The sequence below is a fragment of the Dryas octopetala genome, chromosome 8 (assembly GCF_963921425.1).
Source record: "Dryas octopetala chromosome 8, drDryOcto1.1, whole genome shotgun sequence".
Classification (NCBI taxonomy): domain Eukaryota; kingdom Viridiplantae; phylum Streptophyta; class Magnoliopsida; order Rosales; family Rosaceae; genus Dryas; species Dryas octopetala.
Window position 1 is genome coordinate 17,032,872 of NC_141373.1, and position 22,972 is coordinate 17,055,843.

General features: G+C 38.9%; 1 protein-coding gene across 1 annotated transcript; it reads right to left on the reverse strand.

Moving 5' to 3' along the window:
* Window positions 1–22,308: 22,308 nt before the first annotated feature.
* Window positions 22,309–22,692, reverse strand: LOC147277685 (uncharacterized). The gene has a single exon (XM_086255692.1). It carries the CDS (start codon window positions 22,690–22,692, stop codon window positions 22,309–22,311), a length of 384 nt encoding a protein of 127 aa, XP_086111818.1.
* Between the last annotated feature and the right edge of the window lie 280 nt (window positions 22,693–22,972).

A 22,972-nucleotide genomic window follows, 5' to 3' on the forward strand; every position in this document is an offset into this window, starting at 1 on the left:
GAAACACACACACACCACACCACACGCACACACCCTTTATTCTGAATTGTGCAAAAATATGAATTGGGATTTTATTATTTGTTGCTGTTTTATTTAATTTAATTTAATTATGTAAGTTTATTTATTCTATCTTGCATGTTAGTTGTAGGTTGATTAATGGATTTACATGCTTTAACAAATCGTTTATCCGTCTCTTGGTCTGTTAGTTTGATGTTTGCATGTATTAAATTTTCATTATCTATTTGAACCCGTCACTAGTTGTTTGCATTCTTTGATTGGCCACCTTAGGGTAATTGCATCTAGTTTATTTGTTAGGTTTAGCTGTGAAATAGTCAAAGACACTAAACCACAAGTAACAAAGAAATAAGAGATTATTCTTGGTAATGGGGTTGGGCTACCTCTATAAGGAAATAGTCAAAGCTTATATGTTGTGCATGTTTGACGTTCTCACGGATCTTAATGACTCTTACATGGGTAACACCTGCCTTAGCTTGAACTAGGAAACATGTAAGTTAACTGATTAAGGAAGGCCCAAGAAGCTCTTAGTTTATGCCTTAGAAGAACAATTGCGAGAAACCTTTTTAGCAGTCAAACTTTAATACATTGTGTTCAAATTAATTGTCATTAGCCTTGATGGTTATTGCATGCTTATCTGATTTGAAACTGAAAACTTAACATTGCAAGATAGAATAAAGGGTGTGTGCGTGTGGTGATGTGTGTGTGTGTTTCCATCTTTCCAAAAACCCCCATTTAGTTATTCTATTGATTAATTGAATTGATTTGTTGTGTATTAACCATTCCCTGTGGCATCGACCTCTTGCTTGTACGCTTTGCTACTGATGCGATTCGTGCACTTGCGAGTATGCTTGGAATGAAATAGATGTTTATTTTGTTCTAAGAAAACATTCAAAAAGTGACGTGCGGCAGCAGCTAGGGTTAGAGACACCATGGGCTTGCGACAAGGCTAAGCCTTTTGGGCTTAAGTAACACATGCCTAGCCTAGCTAGGGTTCCTTCCTTGTGCATGGGCTACTGGTCTTGGGCTATGATGGCGCATTGGGCTTGCATGTTAGGCTGAAGTGACTTGCACAAGGTGGGCTAGGGTTCCACTTCATGGGCTGCTGGTTTTGGGCTTGCGCATTGGGCTTCATGGCTGATAGGGTTTGCATGGCATGCATGTGCATGCATGGGCTGCCACCTTGGACCATGCGCATTGGGCTTGGGCTGCTAGGGTTTGGCGCATGCATGCATGCATGGCCCATCTGACTTCGGCATCCTATAGGCCCATGGCCCATTTGACTTGTTGACTTGTCATCTTTGACCCTTGACCATTGTTGAATGTTTTCTTAGAACAAAATAAAAAATTATCTCATTCTAAGTATACTCGCAAGTGCACGAATCGCATCAGTAGCAAAGCGTACAAGCACGAGGTCGATCCCACAGGGAATGGTTAATACACAACAAATCAATTCAATTAATCAATAGAATAACTAAATGGGGGGTTTGAAGAGATGAAAACGCACGCACACTTCACCACACGCACACACCCTTTATTCTATCTTGCAATGTTAAGTTTTCAGTTTCAAATCAGATAAACATGCAATAACCATCCAAGGCTAATGACAGTTAATTTGAACACAACATATTAAAGTTTGACTGCTAAAAAGGTTTGGCTAGTTACTTTCTCGCAATTGTTCTCCTAATGCATAAACTAAGAGCTTCTTGGGTCTTCCTTAGCCAGTTAACCTACATGTTCGCTAGTTCAAGCTAAGGCAGCTGTTACCCATGCAAGAGTCATTAAGTTCTATGAGAACGTCAAACATGCACAACATATAAGCTTTGACTATTTCCTTATAGAGGTCGCCCAACCCCACTACCAAGAATAATCCCTTATTCCCTTGTTACTTGTGGTTTAGTGTCTTTGACTATTTCACAGCTAAACCTAACAAATAAACTAGATGCAATTACCCTAAGGTGGCCAGTCAAAGGATGCAAACAACTAGTGACGGGTTCAAATAGATAGTGGAAATTTAATACGTGCAAACATCAAACTAACAGACCAAGAGACGGATAAACGATTTGTTAAAGCATGCAAATCCAATAATCAACCTACAACTAACATGCAAGATAGAATAAATAAACCTACATAATTAAAATAGAAAAGAAAATCAGAATAATATAAATAAATTCTCAATCCATGTTGGAAAGAAAACTAATTAAACAAAACAATTAAAAACTAGAATTCCAAAAGAAAAACAAAGAGAACATCCTTAGAGAGTGGCAGCAGCGGCGGCACAAGGTGGCAGCGGCTTGACAAGGTGGCAGCGGCTTGACGTCTTCCTCCTCCTTTGGTTCAGCAGAAAAATAAAGAAAGAGAGATGATGGTGGCTGCGGCAAGGGAAGAGAAATAATGGGGGCTGCTAGGGTTCCTAGGGTGCGTGAGAAAAGAAAGAGAGAGCAAGGAGGCTAGGGTGTTGGCAAGAAGAGAGAGAGACTAGGCTAGGGTTTCTGAAATTTCAGAGAGGAGATCCCTCTCTTTGAGCTATAAAGATATATTTATAGAGGAGAGTGGGGCTGAGATTTCTCTTTCTCTTCAATGTGGGATAAGTGCATTCCTTGCACACCAAGACTTATAATTTTCGGCCAAGCATGGGCCTTGGGCTGATTTGGGCTCTTTTTGGGCGTAACTCCCTTTTCAGCTCGCGGAACTGCTGCGCTACCTCCACTAAAATGACCATATCTTGAGCTATAAAACTCGGAATCGAAATCCGTAAAATTCTCTACGAAGCTAACATCCGTATCTTTCCAACCATATATGGCATGCTACCTGATTCGTTCTGGAGAATTACAGAATTGCTGTCGAAATTGGTGCTCTATTTTCCAGGGTTTTGACTTCTTTTTCAGCTAGGATTTCTTGGGCTTTCTCTTTGTAGGCGTGATGGGCTAGGGTTTCCTTTAAAAGAACATGGGCTGGCTACAACAAGCAAGTGGCGTGATGGACTTTAGGGATGCATGGCTTGCATGGCTTGGGCTCTACAGTTGGCGCATGGCTTGCATGGCATGCGCATGCATGCATGGGCTGCCACCTCACCATTCTTGTGGATTTCGACTTCACCTAGGCCCAAAGCCTAATTGACTTACCCTTGACCATTGACTTTGACTTCAAATTTTACCCTTCTATCCCTCTTGGATTCGAATTCATTCCTCCATCTGATTCCATGGATGTCCACCACCTTCTAGAAGCTTCTGGAACCTTGACTTGATTGAGTTGACTTTGACCATCCTTTCCTAGTCCAACTAGGATTTCTTGTAAATGAAAGATTCCTTATCCATTTTGCCTTCTCGTAATGACCATATTGCCCTTGGAGTCTTCTAGTGTCATTAGGACTCCTTTCCCTAGTAGGGTTAGGTTTCCTAGTTCAACCAGGAATTCCTGTTCCAATCAGGATTTCTCATTTCTGGCTCGACAATGATGGTTCTGGACTTGAAGTTTCCTAGTGTGACTAGGAATCCTCATTTGACTAGGATTTTAGCTCTTTTCCTAGTTTGACCAGGAATTGACCCATTTTTCTAGTTTGACCAGGAAATGTCCCAAAACGGCTCCATTTGCTCCTATTTCCTATTTATGCTTCATTCGACCTAAAAACACAAAAACAAGACAACAGACACAAAAAGATCGAGTTCTAACACTCTAGGTTAGGGAGTTAGTATCATAAAATAGCGTAAAATGAACACTCATCACACCCCCAAACTTAGATTTTGCTAGTCCTCGAGCAAAGAAGATAAAGAAAAAGACTCAAAGACTCAAAAACAAACTAACTAACTTTCCCAACAAATGACATCATGAGTATGACCAACAATAACATAGTAGAGCAAGGCATATATAATATTCATTCTTCAAATTCTTTGCTGCTTCAAATAACATACCTTACTCCTCCATTGTGCATATAGGTCATTCTCTTCATAACCCAAGTGTTAGACAAGCAAGAGATAAATTAACATATACAAAATAGATTCAACTCCAATCCTCACCAAGGCATACTCTCAACAATAAAGCACTCAAGAATTGGGTTGAATTTTGCACTCAAAGGATATGTGAGAGAAGTTATGTAATCAAAAAGAAGTAGCTCACATATTAGCATGAAAGATAGGCACATTTGAAAGGAAACAAGATCTCAAGGAAGGAAAAATCAAACACTTGAAATAAAATCAATAACCATAAAAGCTCCCTTCCCTCCTAGACTCCACATTAAGAACTGCACTTCTCTTAAAATCAATTAGGGCTTCATAGGGGTTATAATGAAGGCTTAGGGTAAGGTATGATATTGAAATGGAAGGGATAAACAAAGGGCTATAAACTATGGAATTGCAAGAACAATAGAACATTCTGAGGCATACCTTGCTTCTTTGCACTACATAGCCCAATTTGAACTCTTTTGCTTAATTCTTCTTTTGAAACCGTCCCAATTATTTCTTTCTTTCTTTTTATTTTTTTATTTTTTTCTTTTTGGGCACGGTGTACATACAATCTCAGCACATTTTTGTATAAGCTATGCATTTTCTTTTCTTTTCCACCTCAATCAATATGTAAAACACATTGCAATACCATAATAGGGTAAAATGGGTAAAAGGGGTATAGCAGCCCCAAACTTAGGGTTTTGGTATATAGTATGGGTTAACAAAGAAAAAGCTATAAGGCTCAAAAGGGTTAGCTAGGGATAAAGCACATAAGGGTTGGCTTTTTAGGCTATAGGTAAAACAAACATGGCCTAAAATCATCTTCTAAGATTCATGTAGTTATAAACATGCTTTGCCTAGAATAAGAAAGAAGTTCTAGTTCATTGATTAAAAAATATATACATTTCAAGCATTTGATTAAAAACAATGAGATCATACAACGACTTAAATAACGAGAAAAGAAAAGAGTCATGTACAACACTCGCGAAATGAAGGACAAGGCTCAAAACTTCACATGGGTCAAATAAGTCTACTCTAAGATGCATATGAATCACTAAATCATGCAAATCACAACTCAAGTTCATGAAAATAAGGCCCAATCACATAGAATCATAAAATAGGTTATGGAACAATATTAGAAAAAGAAGAATACATATCATAGACACGATGCTAAACATGCTTCTCAAAAGTCATAAACAATCAATCAACTTGTTGGGGACTCAAAAACTAACCAAAACACACAAAAGACTCAAATCACTTTAAAAACAATATTGCAACAAGGTTCTAAAGATTCAATTCCATCATTAGGGTGGAATAAATTTTAGAAAATTGCATTTTGATGTGGGATTTGACTCCCTAAGTTTTAAAACAAAAGAAACAAAACCTTTTTTTTTTTTTTTTTTTTTTCAAAATTTAAAAACAAAAAACCTAATAAACAAGCTACGACACCATTGCTTTCCCCCCAAACTTAAATGATACATTGCCCTCAATGTATACAAATTAAATGCATGAATGCTCAAAATAAGCAATAGGGAAATTGCAACCAAATAAACACACAAATGAAATGAGATGGTCAAATGAAGCAAGAATAGAGGAATTGTTTACTTGCGGATGCAAGTTGGACACTCCAAGTGTAGGCGTGGCCTCCTTGGTCTCTATTGATCTCTTGGATTCTTGAAAAAGCTTGGGTTGCCTCCCAATCAGCGCTTGGTTTACTGTCTTTCAGCCTGACATTGCCATTCCTCTACTTGCGTCTTCTCTTCCTCTTTCTCCCATTGTTGCTCTAGGCATCTACAAAAGCAAACACCAAATCAGTAAAGAATATGCTTGTAAAGTCACGACATTTATTTAAACTAAAAACAAACCAAAAACAAATCTAACTAATATATCCTAATTCTAATGATTAATCAAATCAATTCATTGATATTAGACACCATTCCCCGGCAACGGCGCCAAAAACTTGTTGAATGTTTTCTTAGAACAAAATAAAAAATTATCTCATTCTAAGTATACTCGCAAGTGCACGAATCGCATCAGTAGCAAAGCGTACAAGCACGAGGTCGATCCCACAGGAAATGGTTAATACACAACAAATCAATTCAATTAATCAATAGAATAACTAAATGGGGGGTTTGAAGAGATGAAAACGCACGCACACTTCACCACACGCACACACCCTTTATTCTATCTTGCAATGTTAAGTTTTCAGTTTCAAATCAGATAAACATGCAATAACCATCCAAGGCTAATGACAGTTAATTTGAACATAACATATTAAAGTTTGACTGCTAAAAAGGTTTGGCTAGTTACTTTCTCGCAATTGTTCTCCTAATGCATAAACTAAGAGCTTCTTGGGTCTTCCTTAGCCAGTTAACCTACATGTTTCCTAGTTCAAGCTAAGGCAGCTGTTACCCATGCAGGAGTCATTAAGTTCTATGAGAACGTCAAACATGCACAACATATAAGCTTTGACTATTTCCTTATAGAGGTCGCCCAACCCCACTACCAAGAATAATCCCTTATTCCCTTGTTACTTGTGGTTTAGTGTCTTTGACTATTTCACAGCTAAACCTAACAAATAAACTAGATGCAATTACCCTAAGGTGGCCAGTCAAAGGATGCAAACAACTAGTGACGGGTTCAAATAGATAGTGGAAATTTAATACGTGCAAACATCAAACTAACAGACCAAGAGACGGATAAACGATTTGTTAAAGCATGCAAATCCAATAATCAACCTACAACTAACATGCAAGATAGAATAAATAAACCTACATAATTAAAATAGAAAAGAAAATCAGAATAATATAAATAAATTCCCAATCCATGTTGGAAAGCAAACTAATTAAACAAAACAATTAAAAACTAGAATTCCAAAAGAAAAACAAAGAGAACATCCTTAGAGAGTGGCAGCGGCGGCGGCACAAGGTGGCAGCGGCTTGACAAGGTGGCAGCGGCTTGACGTCTTCCTCCTCCTTTGGTTCAGCAGAAAAATAAAGAAAGAGAGATGATGGTGGCTGCGGCAAGGGAAGAGAAATAATGGGGGCTGCTAGGGTTCCTAGGGTGCGTGAGAAAAGAAAGAGAGAGCAAGGAGGCTAGGGTGTTGGCAAGAAGAGAGAGAGACTAGGCTAGGGTTTCTGAAATTTCAGAGAGGAGATCCCTCTCTTTGAGCTATAAAGATATATTTATAGAGGAGAGTGGGGCTGAGATTTCTCTTTCTCTTCAATGTGGGATAAGTGCATTCCTTGCACACCAAGACTTATAATTTTCGGCCAAGCATGGGCCTTGGGCTGATTTGGGCTCTTTTTGGGCGTAACTCCCTTTTCAGCTCGCGGAACTGCTGCGCTACCTCCACTAAAATGACCATATCTTGAGCTATAAAACTCGGAATCGAAATCCGTAAAACTCCCTGCGAAGCTAACATCCGTATCTTTCCAACCATATATGGCATGCTACCTGATTCATTCTGGAGAATTACATAATTGCTGTCGAATTTGGTGCTTTATTTTCCAGGGTTTTGACTTCTTTTTCAGCTAGGATTCCTTGGGCTTTCTCTTTGTAGGCGTGATGGGCTAGGGTTTCCTTTAAAAGAACATGGGCTGGCTGCAACAAGCAAGTGGCGTGATGGACTTTAGGGATGCATGGCTTGCATGGCTTGGGCTCTACAGTTGGCGCATGGCTTGCATGGCATGCGCATGCATGCATGGGCTGCCACCTCACCATTCTTGTGGATTTCGACTTCACCTAGGCCCAAAGCCCAATTGACTTACCCTTGACCATTGACTTTGACTTCCAATTTTACCCTTCTATCCCTCTTGGATTCGAATTCATTCCTCCATCTGATTCCATGGATGTCCACCACCTTCTAGAAGCTTCTGGAACCTTGACTTGATTGAGTTGACTTTGACCATCCTTTCCTAGTCCAACTAGGATTTCTTGTACATGAAAGATTCCTTATCCATTTTGCCTTCTCGTAATGACCATATTGCCCTTGGAGTCTTCTAGTGTCATTAGGACTCCTTTCCCTAGTAGGGTTAGGTTTCCTAGTTCAACCAGGAATTCCTGTTCCAATCAGGATTTCTCATTTCTGGCTCGACAATGATGGTTCTGGACTTGAAGTTTCCTAGTGTGACTAGGCATCCTCATTTGACTAGGATTTTAGCTCTTTTCCTAGTTTGACCAGGAATTGACCCATTTTGCTAGTTTGACCAGGAAATGTCCCAAAACGGCTCCATTTGCTCCTATTTCCTATTTATGCTTCATTCGACCTAAAAACACAAAAACAAGACAACAGACACAAAAAGATCGAGTTCTAACACTCTAGGTTAGGGAGTTAGTATCATAAAATAGCGTAAAATGAACACTCATCAACCATTGACTTTGACTTCCCATTTCGCCCCTCATTTCCATTTGAATTTGAATTCATTTCTTCCCTCTATTCATTTCCATGGATGTCCACCACCTTCCAGAAGTTTCTGGAACCTTGACTTTGTAGAGTTGACTTTGACCAACATTTCCTAGTGCAACTAGGATTCCTTGTTAATGAAAGATTGCTTATCCATTTCGACTTCTCGTAATGACCATATTGCCCCTGGGGTCTCCTAGTGTCATTAGAACTCATTTCCCTAGTAGGGTTAGGTTTCCTAGTTTAACCAGGATTTGCTGTTTCAATCAGGATTTCTCATTTCTGGCTCCGCAATGATGATTCTGGACTTGATGTTTCCTAGTGTGACTAGGAATCCTCATTTGACTAGGATTTCTGCACTTTTCCTGGTTTGACCAGGATTTCACTCGTTTTCCTAGTTTGGCAAGGAAATGTTCCAAAATGGTTCCATTTGCTTCCTTTTCCTATTTCTACTTCATTTGACCTGAAAACAGAAAAACAAGACAAGAAACACAAAATATCGAGTTCTAACACTCTAGGTTAAGGAATTAGTATCATAAAGTGATGCAAAATGCACACTCATCATTCTTGGAAGGCATCGAAAAATATTTCAGTTTTAAGTTTTAAAGTTTTGTTTAGAGCCGAGAGTTAAAAACTCTGTCTCTTCTTTTCTTGATTGTTTTGAGTGTGCTGTTGTTTGGTTTGCAAGGAGGTATCCTGTTCCAAACATTAAATTTGTAAGTTGATTAATCTTTCTTTCTTAAACTCTGTATGTAATAATTTCATAATTTATGTTTGTATTTTCCAATTTCTGTTGATCTGCTTATTCGTTTGTTATTTCATATCTCTACCTTCTCATAAGAACAAAAGGGATTAGCCTAGGTATGAAATTGCTCCAAAACATGCCCATTTGGCAAGTAGGCATGGGAAAGCAGTTTCTCATGTTAGGATTAGCGTACTAGACCTATTGAACCACATTTTGGTGTTAAGAAGGCATGAAAATGTCATTTCGGTGCATACTGTTGAGTGCTCATTTTACACTACTTTATGATACTAACTCCCTAATTTAGAGTGTAAGAACTCGATATTTTGTGTGTTGTTAGTTTGTTTTTTTTTTTGTAGGATAAAATGAGCAAAAGAGAGAAAAGAAGCCAAAAGGACCATTTTTAGACGTTTCCTAGTCAAACTAGGAAAACGAGAGAAATCCTGGTCAAACCAGGAAAGGGGCCAAAATCCTAGTCGAATGAGGATTCCTAGTCACACTAGGAAACATCAAGTCCAGAACCATCATTGCGGAGCCAGAAATGAGAAATCCTGATTGGAACATGTTCGTTTTAAATTTAAATACTCGCAGTGCACGAATCTATATATAATATAGATGGCAAGCAAGGTCGATCCCACGAGGACTATTATTGATCTTTAAATGATAATCCGTATGCTAAAAAGAAACAAGGAGACAAGACACGAGTGGCTGCCCAAGTTGTCACGCCTAGGGCAGCTGCTCACTTGAACTGAAACACACGCACACACACACGAATGAGAGGGAGTTTGTATGTCTTGAAAACAGCAATTTAAACCTAACTTTAAAGACTAAAATGCGCAACTAGCAAAGAGTATGAAAACAGCAAGTTATCTTGTGAGAATAGATGGATAGATGATACTAGGACTCTAGGACTTTACCACTAGACCTCATATCCAATGTCATGGTGCAATTTCTGAAACCTTTAATTCCTATTGATGAATGCATTCGCATATTCACCTATGGCATAGCATGAAATGCATGATTCTCCAAATGTACAAACTAGTGCATGGCGTCTACCCTAGTTTGGTACCCTAAATGCAACCTAGGCATGGCATCTACCTAAGAACGCAGCAAGGTCCATTAACACACAAATGAGATTATGAATGCAAATAAAACCCTAAGGCATGGCGTCTACCTTAGGTGCATTAGTATTGATTTCACACAATTAGAATTCAGCCAATTACTAAATCCTAAGTTGTTTATCACTTGTATTAGGGGCTGATTGGTTGTCCTCACTGATGAGTGTGCATTTTGCATCACTTTATGATACTAATTCCTTAACCTAGAGTGTTAGAACTCGCTATTTTGTGTTTCTTGTCTTGTTTTTGTGTTTTCAGGTCAAATGAAGCAGAAATGAGAAAAAGAAGCAAATGGAGCCATTTTGGGACATTTCCTGGTCAAACCAGGAAAACGAGTGAAATCCTGGTCAAACCAGGAAAAGTGCAGAAATCCTAGTCAGATGAGGATTCCTAGTCACACTAGGAAACATCAAGTCCAGAACCATCATTGCGGAGCCAGAAATGTGAAATCCTGATTCGAACAGGAATTCCTGGTCGAACTAGGAAACCTAACCCAACTAGGGAAAGGAGTCCTAGTGACACTAGGAGACCCCAGGGGCAATATGGTCATTACGAGAAGTCGAAATGGATAAGGAATCTCTCATTTCCAAGAAATCCTAGTTGCACCAGGAAATGTTTTTCAAAGTTCCAGAAGCTTCCAGAAGGTGGTGGAAATCCATGGAAATGAATGGAGGGAAGAAATGAATTTGAATTCAAATGGAAATGAGGGGCAAAATGGGAAGTCAAAAGTGTAGGGCCCATGGCCCTAAGGATGCCGAACCAAGTGGGCCATGCATGCACATGCATGGGCCCAAACCCTAGCAGCCCAAAAGCCACACGCAAGGAGGAAGATGGCAGCCCATGCATGCGCATGCATGCCATGCAAACCCTAGCAAGGAAGAGGCCATGCGCAAGCCCAAAGGTGACAAGCCCAAGATGGAAGCCCATGGAGTGAAACCCTAGCCCATCTTGTGCAAGCTACTGAAGCCCAACATGCAAGCCCAAAGCCCAAGACTACCAGCCCATGCGCCAAGGAGGGACCCTAGCTAGGCTAGGCGTGAGCTACTGAAGCCCAAACCCAAGCAGCCCAACACGCAAGGCCTGATCAGCTGGCCCTAGCTGAAGCCGCAAGGCACTAGGAGAGCAAACCCTAGCCAGCCGCAACTTGCTTTCCTTGCCTCTCAAGGAAAGCTTCTCCTATTTAAATCCCCTCATTCAGACTTTTAGAGACACTTTTTTATTCCTCCTAGGTTCAGCCGAATTCTCTCTTCTCTCTCTTAGTTTTATTTTGCTGATTTAGGTTTTTAGTTTCAGACTTTCATTCTTGTAAGGTGAGCCGAATTCAGAGAGAGGTTTAGGAAGAGGGTGGCGTGACATTGAGAGGGAAGGATCACCTGCTGCCGCAAGCCCAAGCTCACCTTGCCGTGAGCCAATTGCTTGTGCTAGGTGCCTCCTTCTTCTTCTCTCCTTGCCGCAGCCCCCATTTGTTGCACCTCTGATTTTTGTTATCCTTTTCATTCTAGTTTCAGATTTATTGTTGGATATTGGTTTCTGATTTCATTTAATTAATGTGCTGTTTTATTTAATTGTCTCTTTATTTCTTTTATAGCTTTGGTTCTGAATTTATTTAGTTATTTATGTTTATGCAATTTCATTTATGTAATCTAATTTAATTGTGTAGTTATTTCAATTGCTTTAAGTTTCTGATTTTTAATTAGTGCATGTGTTGAATCTTGTGTGTCGTTTCTGATTTCATTTAGTTTATGCACTTTAAATTAGTTGTTTAGTTTATGTTCTTCAGTTTGTTTAATTTGCGTTTCTGATTTCCTTTTGCAATCATGAATTGGGATTTCATTTATTTGTTGCTGTTTTGTTTCTTTTATTTATTTGTTTTAATTATGTAGGTTAGTTATTCTATCTTGCATGTTAATTGTAGGTCGATTAATGGATTCGTATGCTTTAACAAATCGTTTATCCGTCTCTTGGTCTGTTAGTTTGATGTTTGCACATATTAAATTTCCACTATCTATTAAAACCCCCGTCACTAGTTGTTTGCATCCTTTGACTGGCCACCTTAGGGTAATTGCATCTAGTTTATCCGTTAGGTTTAGCTGTGAAATAGTCAAAGACACTAGACCACAAGTAACAAGGGAATAAGGGATTATTCTTGGTAGTGGGGTTGGGCGACCTCTATAAGGAAATAGTCAAAGCTTATATGTTGTGCATGTTTGACGTTCTCATAAAACTTAATGACTCCTACATGGGTAACAGCTGCCTTAGCTTGAACTAGGGAACATGTAGGTTAACTAGCTAAGGAAGGCCCAAGAAGCTCTTAGTTTATGCATTAGGAGAATAATGGCGATAAAGTAACTAGCCAAACCTTTTTAGCTGTCAAACTTTAATATGTTGTGTTCAAATTAACTGTCATTAGCCTTGGATGGTTATTGCATGCTTATCTGATTTGAAACTGAAAATTAACATTGCAAGATAGAATAAAGTGTGTGTGCGTGTGGTGATGTGTGCGTGTGTTTCCATCTTTCAAAACCCCCCATTCAGTTATTCTAGTGATTAATTGCACTGATTTATTGTATATTAACCATTCCCTGTGGGATCGATCTCGTGCTTGTACGCTTTGCTACCAATGCGATTCGTGCACTTGCGAGTAAACTTAGAATGAGGTAATTGTTTATTTTGTTCTAAGAAAACACATCAACACTCACCCTAAATTGATTAAATTCTAGATGCAATAACCCTAGGTGATCAATCAAGGATTATAAACACATAGAGAACAATGATAAAAGTGAAATCAAAATCATCAAATCCATGGAATTAAATAAACAGCAACTACATCACCAATCCATTGAATATTCGGCCTAGGGCTGAATCCTAGGCCCTAGAAAACGTGATTAGTTCATGCTAGAAAACAAGAACAGCCACGTAATCATGTTTTTCATCTAACAATTACAAGAAAAGAAGAAGAAGAAGAGAAAACACCCCAAGGAGAGCTCACGCCTCCAGCAGCCTCTCTCTCTCTATTTTCTAATTTTTTCCAAGTGTCTGAACCCCTAAAATGATAGAAAGAGATGTATATATAAGGGTGTGCAGCAGCTAGGGTTTTGGGAAGGAAGGATGTGCGGCCAGCTAGGGTTTCCAAGCTAGGAAGATGCGGCATGGGCTTGGCTTCTTGGGCTTAAGTGACTTGCGCAAGGCCCTAGGGTTTCCCTCTCTTGCGCATGGTGTAGCTGACCCCTATGGGCTTGCATGTAGCTGATTTCCTCCCCTAATGGGCCTCCAATAAATTAGGAATTAAAATGAAATAAATCAGGTTATATCAAATCTGATTTTTAAGAGCCCAATTAGGAAAGGAAAGCCTTGCAAGGTGCGGCCAGCCCTTTTCTTCTAGCAACCACGCCACTTCCTATGTGGTTTGGGCTGGGCTTCCATTTCTTCATGCTCTTGGACCCTCTCTTGATCTTGGGCTTCCATTTAAACAGCAAATATTCATTTAAGCTCAAAATGGGCTGATTTGCATCTATTTAATTCCTATGGGCTTTCCAGCTACAAAAGAGAAAAACACAAATAAATAACATAAAATATAGGGACTAAGTACTAAATACATGAAGATAGAGGGCCTAAAATGCAAACATTTAAGGACCTAACAAATTCCCCCAAACTTAACCTTTGCTAGTCCCTAGCAAAACAAAACAAAACTACACTAAGACTCCAAAAACAACCTAACCGTCCACCAAAAATCTCAGGTATGCTTGATCATTCATAACTCAGTCAAATAGATTTCACACTAGTTTCAGAGATTACCAAATGCCAACACTAACTCACAGTCAACAAGATTAAAGCATCATGTGCGTAAGACAATATCAACATAGTTTTCAATCTGAACTTTCAAGCAACTTGAGTAATCACAAGCAACTAGTGTCACTTCAATTCTCACAAAGATAGTCACTCACAAAATAAAGCACTGAGATATTGGTTGAATAGTGATTCACTCAAAAAGCATATGTGAGCGAGTTTATTGATGAGTGTTCATTTTACGTTATTTTATGATACTAACTCCCTAACCTAGAGTGTTAGAACTCGATACTTTTGTGTCTGTTGTCTTGTTTTTGTGTTTTTAGGTTAAATGAAGCAATGATGGAGAAAGAAGCTAAATGAGGCTATTTTGAGCTAAAAATGGAAGAAAAGGGAAAAAGAATCTTGAGGGAATCTGCTAGAAGGATCTGGAATCTGAAAGGAATCTTTAGAGAATCTCAGACAGAATCTTTTGGAGAATCTTTTTTATCAAGGTTGACTTTTGGTCAAAGTCAAAGGTCAAAGGTCAAAGGTCAAAGTCAATGGTCAACCGTGCCACATCATCACATGACATGGACCACACATGCAGCCCATGCACTATGGGCCATGCGCATAACCCTAGCCCAAAGGACCAAGGCCATGCGCCTAAGCCATGCAGCCCAAGTCCATCACACCATGCAAGGTGGTAGCCCATGCACTAAAACCCTAGGGCCTAGGTGCATCCCATTCAGCCCAAGTCATGCAGCCATGCGCAAGCTAGAAGGGAGCAAGCCCATCACGCCACTAGCAGCCCATTCCAAGCTTCCTTGCGCCAGCCCACTTGCAAGTCACTTAAGCCCATCACGCTTACAAGGTTGCAGCAGCCCACATGTGTGTTTGTAAACCCTAGCCCAAGTCGACACACAAGGAGTCCTTATCTTGCAAGGAAGTCAAAACCCTGAAATCTGAACATCAAATTTCGACAGATTTCTGTACTTCTCCAGAACGAAACAGGTAGCATGCCATATATGGTTGGAAAGATACGGATGTTAGCTTCGTAGGGAATTTTACGGATTTTGATTCCGAGTTTTCTAGCTCAAGTTATGGTCATTTTAGTGGAGGTAGCGCAGCAGTTCCGCGAGCTGAAAAGGAGTTACGCCCAAAAAAGAGCCCAAATCAGCCTAAGGCCCACTTTTGGCCGAAAATTAGAAGTCTTAAGGAGCAAGAAATTCACTTAAGCCCAGGTTCTTTTAATGAAACCCTAGCCGCACCTTGTCTTCAGCTTGCCTCCCAAGGAATCCTCACCTCACCTCTATAAATATATCCTATTCTCTCATTGTTTGTGGTTCTCATATTTTATATTTTTAGAATTCAAAGAGAGAGAGGGAGGCCGAATTTCAGAGGGAGAGAGTGAGAGGGTGGCGCCACTTGAGGGAGAATGAGAGACCATGTGCCGCAGCCCTAGCTCACCTTTGTCGTGAGCCTCCTTGCTGCTATGTCTCTCCTCTTCTTCTCTCTTGTGCCGCTGCCACCCTCTTGTGATGTTCTTTGTTTTTCTTTTGATTCTCTTCTTTTTCCTTAGTTAATTAGTTTGTTCTTGTTTTCATTGTGGATTTAATTATTATAATGGAAGTTAGATATTTTATTTTCTTTATTATTATGTTTTGAGTTTTTTATTGCTTTGCTAAGTTGGATGATGAACCTTTAATTGTGAGTTATGCAATGGTGACACTTGTGATTTAATTTCATGCATGTAGTAAATCCTTGATCTCTATTTAAATTGACTCTATTTGTTTTGCATCTTTGACTGATCACCTTAGGTTGCATGCATCTAGATTTATGTTGTGAAACTAAACAAGCTCGAAAGGATGATAGTTTCAGTAGGCAACAAGTGGGTATCCTAAGATAATATTCATGAGAAAAGGGATCATAGATGACATACAGTACATTAATTTGGAGCCATGCGCTATGTGTTTGTCACTCTCACATATCGTAACGACTCTTGCATGGGTAACAGCTGCCTTAGCTTAGAACTAGGGAACATGCAAGTTAACTGGCTAAGGAAGGCCCAAGAAGCTCTTAGTTTATGCACAGTAAGGGGAGTAATTGCTAAAAGTGACTAGCCAAACCTTTTAGTAGACGAACTTTATTATATGCATTATCTTGAATTGCTTGGTTGTATTTCCATCAATTGGTGTGGATTCTGAATTCTTAGCATTGCAATTGTGTGTGTGTGTGTGTATGTGGTGTGTGTGAGTTTAACAATCTACAAACCCCCCCCTGCCGTGTGTGTGTGTTTGGTGATTCTAATTGGTAAGTTGAATTGGTTTGATGTGTATTTACCTATTCCTCGTGGGATCGACCTCGTACTTATACGCTATGCTTACATGAGCGATTCGTATACTTGCGAGCTACAACTTGGTATTCGTTTCTAAATTCCAAGTAAAACAAGTTGTACAAAAAGGAGCAACAAGTTTTTGGCGCCGTTGCCGGGGAATGGTGCTAAATATCATCGAATTGGTTTTACTTATCATTAGAATTAGGTTAGGTTATTTATTTTTCTTTGTAGTTTTTTTTTTAGGTTTTAATAATGCTATTTTCTACTTGAATTCTTATTCTAACCAATTATTGTTTTTGAGAGTTTTTGGAAGGTTCAAAGAATCCATGAAGGATGGCAAGCTTTCCAAAGCCGAGAGCAAGAAAGGGAAGAAGAGGACATTTGAGTAGACGATTGGCAACGTCTGGCTGAAGACGTACAAACTTAGCGCTGTTTGGGAGGCAACCCAAAGCTTTTGAAGAAATCAAGGGAGTGAGTCGAGAAGACCAAGGAGGCCGCGCCTATGCTTTGAGGATCATGGTGGCTGTGCATTCATTGGGCCATGCTTGCAATCCAAGTACACAATTTCTTTCATCCTTGCTTCATTGAACCAATTTTTAGTTTTTTGTATTTTTGGTTTTGTTGGATAATTGTTTAGATTCCCTTACTTTAACTGATCATGCATGTTTGTTATTTCTTTCACATTGAGGACAATGTGTCATTTAAGTTTGGGGGGAAATGCAATTTCTTTGTTTTTAGGTTTCTAGGTTTTTCTACAAAAAAAAAAAAAAAAAAAAAAAAAAATCTTTCTGTTTGTTTTCAATTAGGGTGTTAAAACCCACAACAAAATGCAATTCTCTAAGATTCATTCGACTCTAGTGATGGAGTTGAATCCTTAGAGCCGTGTTGCGACATTGTTTTAAATAAAAACAAAGTTTTGAGTCTTTTTGTTTTTAATTGTGTTTTTAGAGTCCCCAACAAGTTGATTGATTGTTTATGGTCTTTGAGAAGCATGTTTAGCATTGTTGTATATGATATGTGTTCTTCTTTTTCTAATATTGTTCCATAACCTATATTATGATTCTATGTGATTAGATCTTGTTTTCATAAGCTTGGGTTATGATTTGCATGATTTAGTGATTCATATACATTTTAGAGTAGACTTATATGACCTAAGTGAGCTTTTGAGCCTTGTCCTTCATTTTTCGAGTGTTAGACACCACTCTATTCCTTTCTTGTCATTTAAGTCGTTGTGTGATCTCATTATTCATTCTTTTGATCAAATGCTTGAAATACACATGATTTGAATCAATGAGCTAGAACTTCTCTCTTATTCTATGCAAAGCATGTTTATAACTACATGGAATCTAGGAAATGATTTTAGGCCCTGTTTGTTGTATTTTTAACCTTTAGTTAACCCTTTACTTTCTAACCCTAGTTTAACCTTAAGTTTGGGGGAGTTACATCCCTTGACCTAATTATTCTTTTATCTATGGTGTTGCATTGATTTGTGGCTTTTGGAGGTTGAAGAAAAGTGTTTATGCATAGCTTGAAACAAAAGAAAAATGAAAAGTGCTACAAAAGTGTGTATGCCGTACCCTTAAAAAAAAAAAAAAAAAAAAAAAAAAAAAAAAAAAAAAAAAAAAAAAAGAGTGAAGTGTATGGGACGGTTCCAAAAGAAAAAAAAAAAAAAAAAAAATTTGAAATAGTCAAGCTATGTAGTGCAATTGTGGAAGGTATGCCTCTAAGAGTTGTGTTGGTTGCAATTCCATAGATCTAGCCCTTTGTTGTATACCCTTTTCATTGTTTTTATCACACCTAACCCAAGCTAACCCTTTTAAGTCCTAATTGATCTTAGGAGAAATGTGGTTCTTGATGTGGAGTGTAGATGAGAGAGGAGCATATGGTTTTTGATTTTATTTCAAGTATTTTGATATTCCTTTCATGAGATCATGTTTCTTTTCAAATGTGCCCTTGTTTCATGCTAATATGTGAGCTATTTGACTTTGATTACATAACATCTCTCACATATACTTATGAGTGCACGAATCAACCTAATTCTTGAGTGCTTTATTGTTGAGAGTATGCCTTTGTGAGGATTGGAGTTGAATCTATTTTGTATATGTTGATCTATTCCTTGCTTTTCTGACACTTGGGTTATGAAGAGAATGACCTATATGCACAATGGAGGAGTAAGGTATGTTATTTGAAGCATTATTAGAATTTGAAGAATAAATGTTATATATGCCTTGCTCTACTATGTTATTGTTGGTCATACTCATGATATCATCTGTTGGGAAAGTAAGTAGTTTGTTTTTGAGTCTTTGAGTCTTTTTTTTATTTTCTTTGCTCGAGGACTAGCAAAGTCTAAGTTTGGGGGTGTGATGAGTGTTCATTTTACGTTATTTTATGATACTAACTCCCTAACCTAGAGTGTTAGAACTCGATACTTTTGTGTCTGTTGTCTTGTTTTTGTGTTTTTAGGTTAAATGAAGCAATGATGGAGAAAGAAGCTAAATGAGGCTATTTTGAGCTCAAAATGGAAGAAATGGGAAAAAGAATCTTGAGGGAATCTGCTAGAAGGATCTGGAATCTGAAAGGAATCTTTGGAGAATCTCAGACATAATCTTTTGGGGAATCTTTTTTGTCAAGGTTGACTTTTGGTCAAAGTCAAAGGTCAAAGGTCAAAGGTCAAAGTCAATGGTCAACCGTGCCACATCATCACATGACATGGACCACACATGCAGCCCATGCACTATGGGCCATGCGCATAACCCTAGGCCAAAGGACCAAGGCCATGCGCCTAAGCCATGCAGCCCAAGTCCATCACACCATACAAGGTGGTAGCCCATGCACTAAAACCCTAGGGCCTAGGTGCATCCCATTCAGCCCAAGTCATGCAGCCATGCGCAAGCTAGAAGGGAGCAAGCCCATCACGCCACTAGCAGCCCATTCCAAGCTTCCTTGCGCCAGCCCACTTGCAAGTCACTTAAGCCCATCACGCTTACAAGGTTGCAGCAGCCCACATGTGTGTTTGTAAACCCTAGCCCAAGTCGACACACAAGGAGTCCTTATCTTGCAAGGAAGTCAAAACCCTGAAATCTGAACATCAAATTTCGACAGCAATTCTGTACTTCTCCAGAACGAAACAGGTAGCATGCCATATATGGTTGGAAAGATACGGATGTTAGCTTCGCAGGGAATTTTACGGATTTCGATTCCGAGTTTTCTAGCTCAAGTTATGGTCATTTTAGTGGAGGTAGTGCAGCAGTTCCGCGAGCTGAAAAGGAGTTACGCCCAAAAAAGAGCCCAAATCAGCCTAAGGCCCACTTTTGGCCGAAAATTAGAAGTCTTAAGGAGCAAGAAATTCACTTAAGCCCAGGTTCTTTTAATGAAACCCTAGCCGCACCTTGTCTTCAGCTTGCCTCCCAAGGAATCTTCACCTCACCTCTATAAATATATCATATTCTCTCATTGTTTGTGGTTCTCATATTTTATATTTTTAGAATTCAAAGAGAGAGAGGGAGGCCGAATTTCAGAGGGAGAGAGTGAGAGGGTGGCGCCACTTGAGGGAGAATGAGAGACCATGTGCCGCAGCCCTAGCTCACATTTGCCGTGAGCCTCCTTGCTGCTATGTCTCTCCTCTTCTTCTCTCTTGTGCCGCTGCCACCCTCTTGTGATGTTCTTTGTTTTTCTTTTGATTCTCTTCTTTTTCCTTAGTTAATTAGTTTGTTCTTGTTTTCATTGTGGATTTAATTATTATAATGGAAGTTAGATATTTTATTTTCTTTATTATTATGTTTTGAGTTTTTTATTGCTTTGCTAAGTTGGATGATGAACCTTTAATTGTGAGTTATGCAATGGTGACACTTGTGATTTAATTTCATGCATGTAGTAAATCCTTGATCTCTATTTAAATTGACTCTATTTGTTTTGCATCTTTGACTGATCACCTTAGGTTGCATGCATCTAGATTTATGTTGTGAAACTAAACAAGCTCGAAAGGATGATAGTTTCAGTAGGCAACAAGTGGGTATCCTAAGATAATATTCATGAGAAAAGGGATCATAGATGATATACAGTATATTAATTTGGAGCCATGCGCTATGTGTTTGTCACTCTCACATATCGTAACGACTCTTGCATGGGTAACAGCTGCCTTAGCTTAGAACTAGGGAACATGCAAGTTAACTGGCTAAGGAAGGCCCAAGAAGCTCTTAGTTTATGCACAGTAAGGGGAGTAATTGCTAAAAGTGACTAGCCAAACCTTTTAGTAGACGAACTTTATTATATGCATTATCTTGAATTGCTTGGTTGTATTTCCATCAATTGGTGTGGATTCTGAATTCTTAGCATTGCAATTGTGTGTGTGTGTGTGTGTATGTGGTGTGTGTGAGTTTAACAATCTACAAACCCCCCCCTGCCGTGTGTGTGTGTTTGGTGATTCTAATTGGTAAGTTGAATTGGTTTGATGTGTATTTACCTATTCCTCGTGGGATCGACCTCGTACTTATACGCTATGCTTACATGAGCGATTCGTATACTTGCGAGCTACAACTTGGTATTCGTTTCTAAATTCCAAGTAAAACAAGTTGTACATTTATGCATACAAATTCAAATTACTCACATATATGTAAGAATGAAAGCACAAGTGAAAGAATAATGATCTCATGAAAGATACCAAATACCCGAAATCAAATCAAAATACAATATGCTTCCATCCCATCTAATCTCCACATTAAGACTACACTTCACCTAAGATCATATAGGACTTTTACATATGGGTTGTAATGGGGCTAACGGTGAAGGGTTTTAACAAGAAAGGTATGGAAAACACAAAGACTTAAGGGAACCATAGAGAATCAGGTTTTACGTTGTCATTTCATTCTTATACACTTTGGCAACAAGGCTTGCATTCTTGAATTTGCACACTTGTGATACACATGCCTACCCTTTTCACTTTCTTTTCTTTTTTTTTTTTCTTTTGGGCACGGCAACATATTCAATTCCTTTTCTTTTCTTTTCCACATTATTCCCAAGCCTTGCACACAAATGAACAATTATCCTAATCCAGTTCTCTACAATCCCTTAAGTATGGGTAGATACACACAATGGAAGGGTACTTCCCCCAAACTAGGGGCTGGCATGGGTAACATGGTTAAGAAACAAAAAGGCTGACAAGGCTCAACAAGGCAACTAGAGGTATAAATGAACACAAAAAGGATGGCTAGAATGGCACAAACGAGACAAAGAAGGCCTAAATCATTTCCTAGGTTCCACGTAGTTACAACATGCTTCAATTAAATTGAGATGGAAGTTCTATCATTTGATTTAAAATAATGCACATTTCAAGCATTTGATCAAGTGAAAGATAATGAGATCATGCAAACTCTAGATATTCAATGAACGTATGGAGTATTAGCATATAACCCTCAAAACAGAAGAATTAAAGCTCGAATCTCACAAGGGGTATATAAGTTCACTAGAAGCCTAGATCATACAAGCATGCAATCATTTTCAGTCTAAACTATACCGGCATTGTAATCCACACAAAGATAGCTCAAATATGCTCAAAATGAGTTATATGTGAAAAGAATAATCAAAAGAACTGGTTTCATCAATTCGACCAAAGTATGCAAGATCAAAGCATTTGCAATTCATCATAGTGGTGGACAGGAACCTAAAGGTCATAAAAACAAAAATATTTTTGGTATTTTTCAAAAGTTTGAACGAAAATCTCAAAACCTAAACCTAAAACTCTTCCCCCAAACTTAAATGAAACATTGTCCTCAATGTTTCGAACTAAGCATGCAATGAATCATTCAAGTTAGGAAGACAAATACTCTAATGACCTAAAACCAGACCACAACTAAAGGAAAGCACAAGGTTAAGAACTCCCTGATATCCATGCAAACAGCCATAGGGCAATGTTTCTTCTCTCCAAATGTTGGGTTGCCTCCCAATCAGCGCTAAGTTTAGAGTCTTCAGCCAGACTTGGCAGGACATCACGCTAATGGAACAGGATCCTCCAAGAGCATGTTCTCCTCCGAACGCTCCATATTAGCCTCCAAGTAAGGCTTAAGTCGATGGCCATTCACCTTGAATGTATTCTTTGTCTTTGTATTGCAGACCTCGACTGCACCATGAGGGTAAACATTAGTAACAGTAAATGGACCATACCATCGAGAACGAAGTTTACCTGGAAAGAGTCTAAGGCGAGAATTGTAAAGCAAGACTTTCTGACCCACTTCGAAATGTTTCCTCAAAATGGCCTTGTCATGGTAGGCCTTAGTCTTGTCTTTGTAAATCCTAGAACTCTCATAAGCCTCATTCCTGAGTTCTTCCAACTCACTCAATTGTAGCTTCCTATGGTCACCTGCCTCGTTCATCTTAAAATTGAAATGTTTAATAGCCCAATATGCTTTATGCTCTAATTGAACAGGTAAATGACATGGCTTACCAAAAACCAACCTGTACGGGGACATACCAATGGGAGTCTTATACGCTGTACGATAGGCCCATAGAGCAACTAAGAGGCGATCTGACCAATCTTTCAGGGAGGGGCTCACAGTCTTCTCCAAAATTTGCTTAATTTCCCTATTACAGATCTCAGCCTGTCCACTTGTCTGGGGGTGATAAGGTGTAGAAACCTTATGCTTGATACCATAT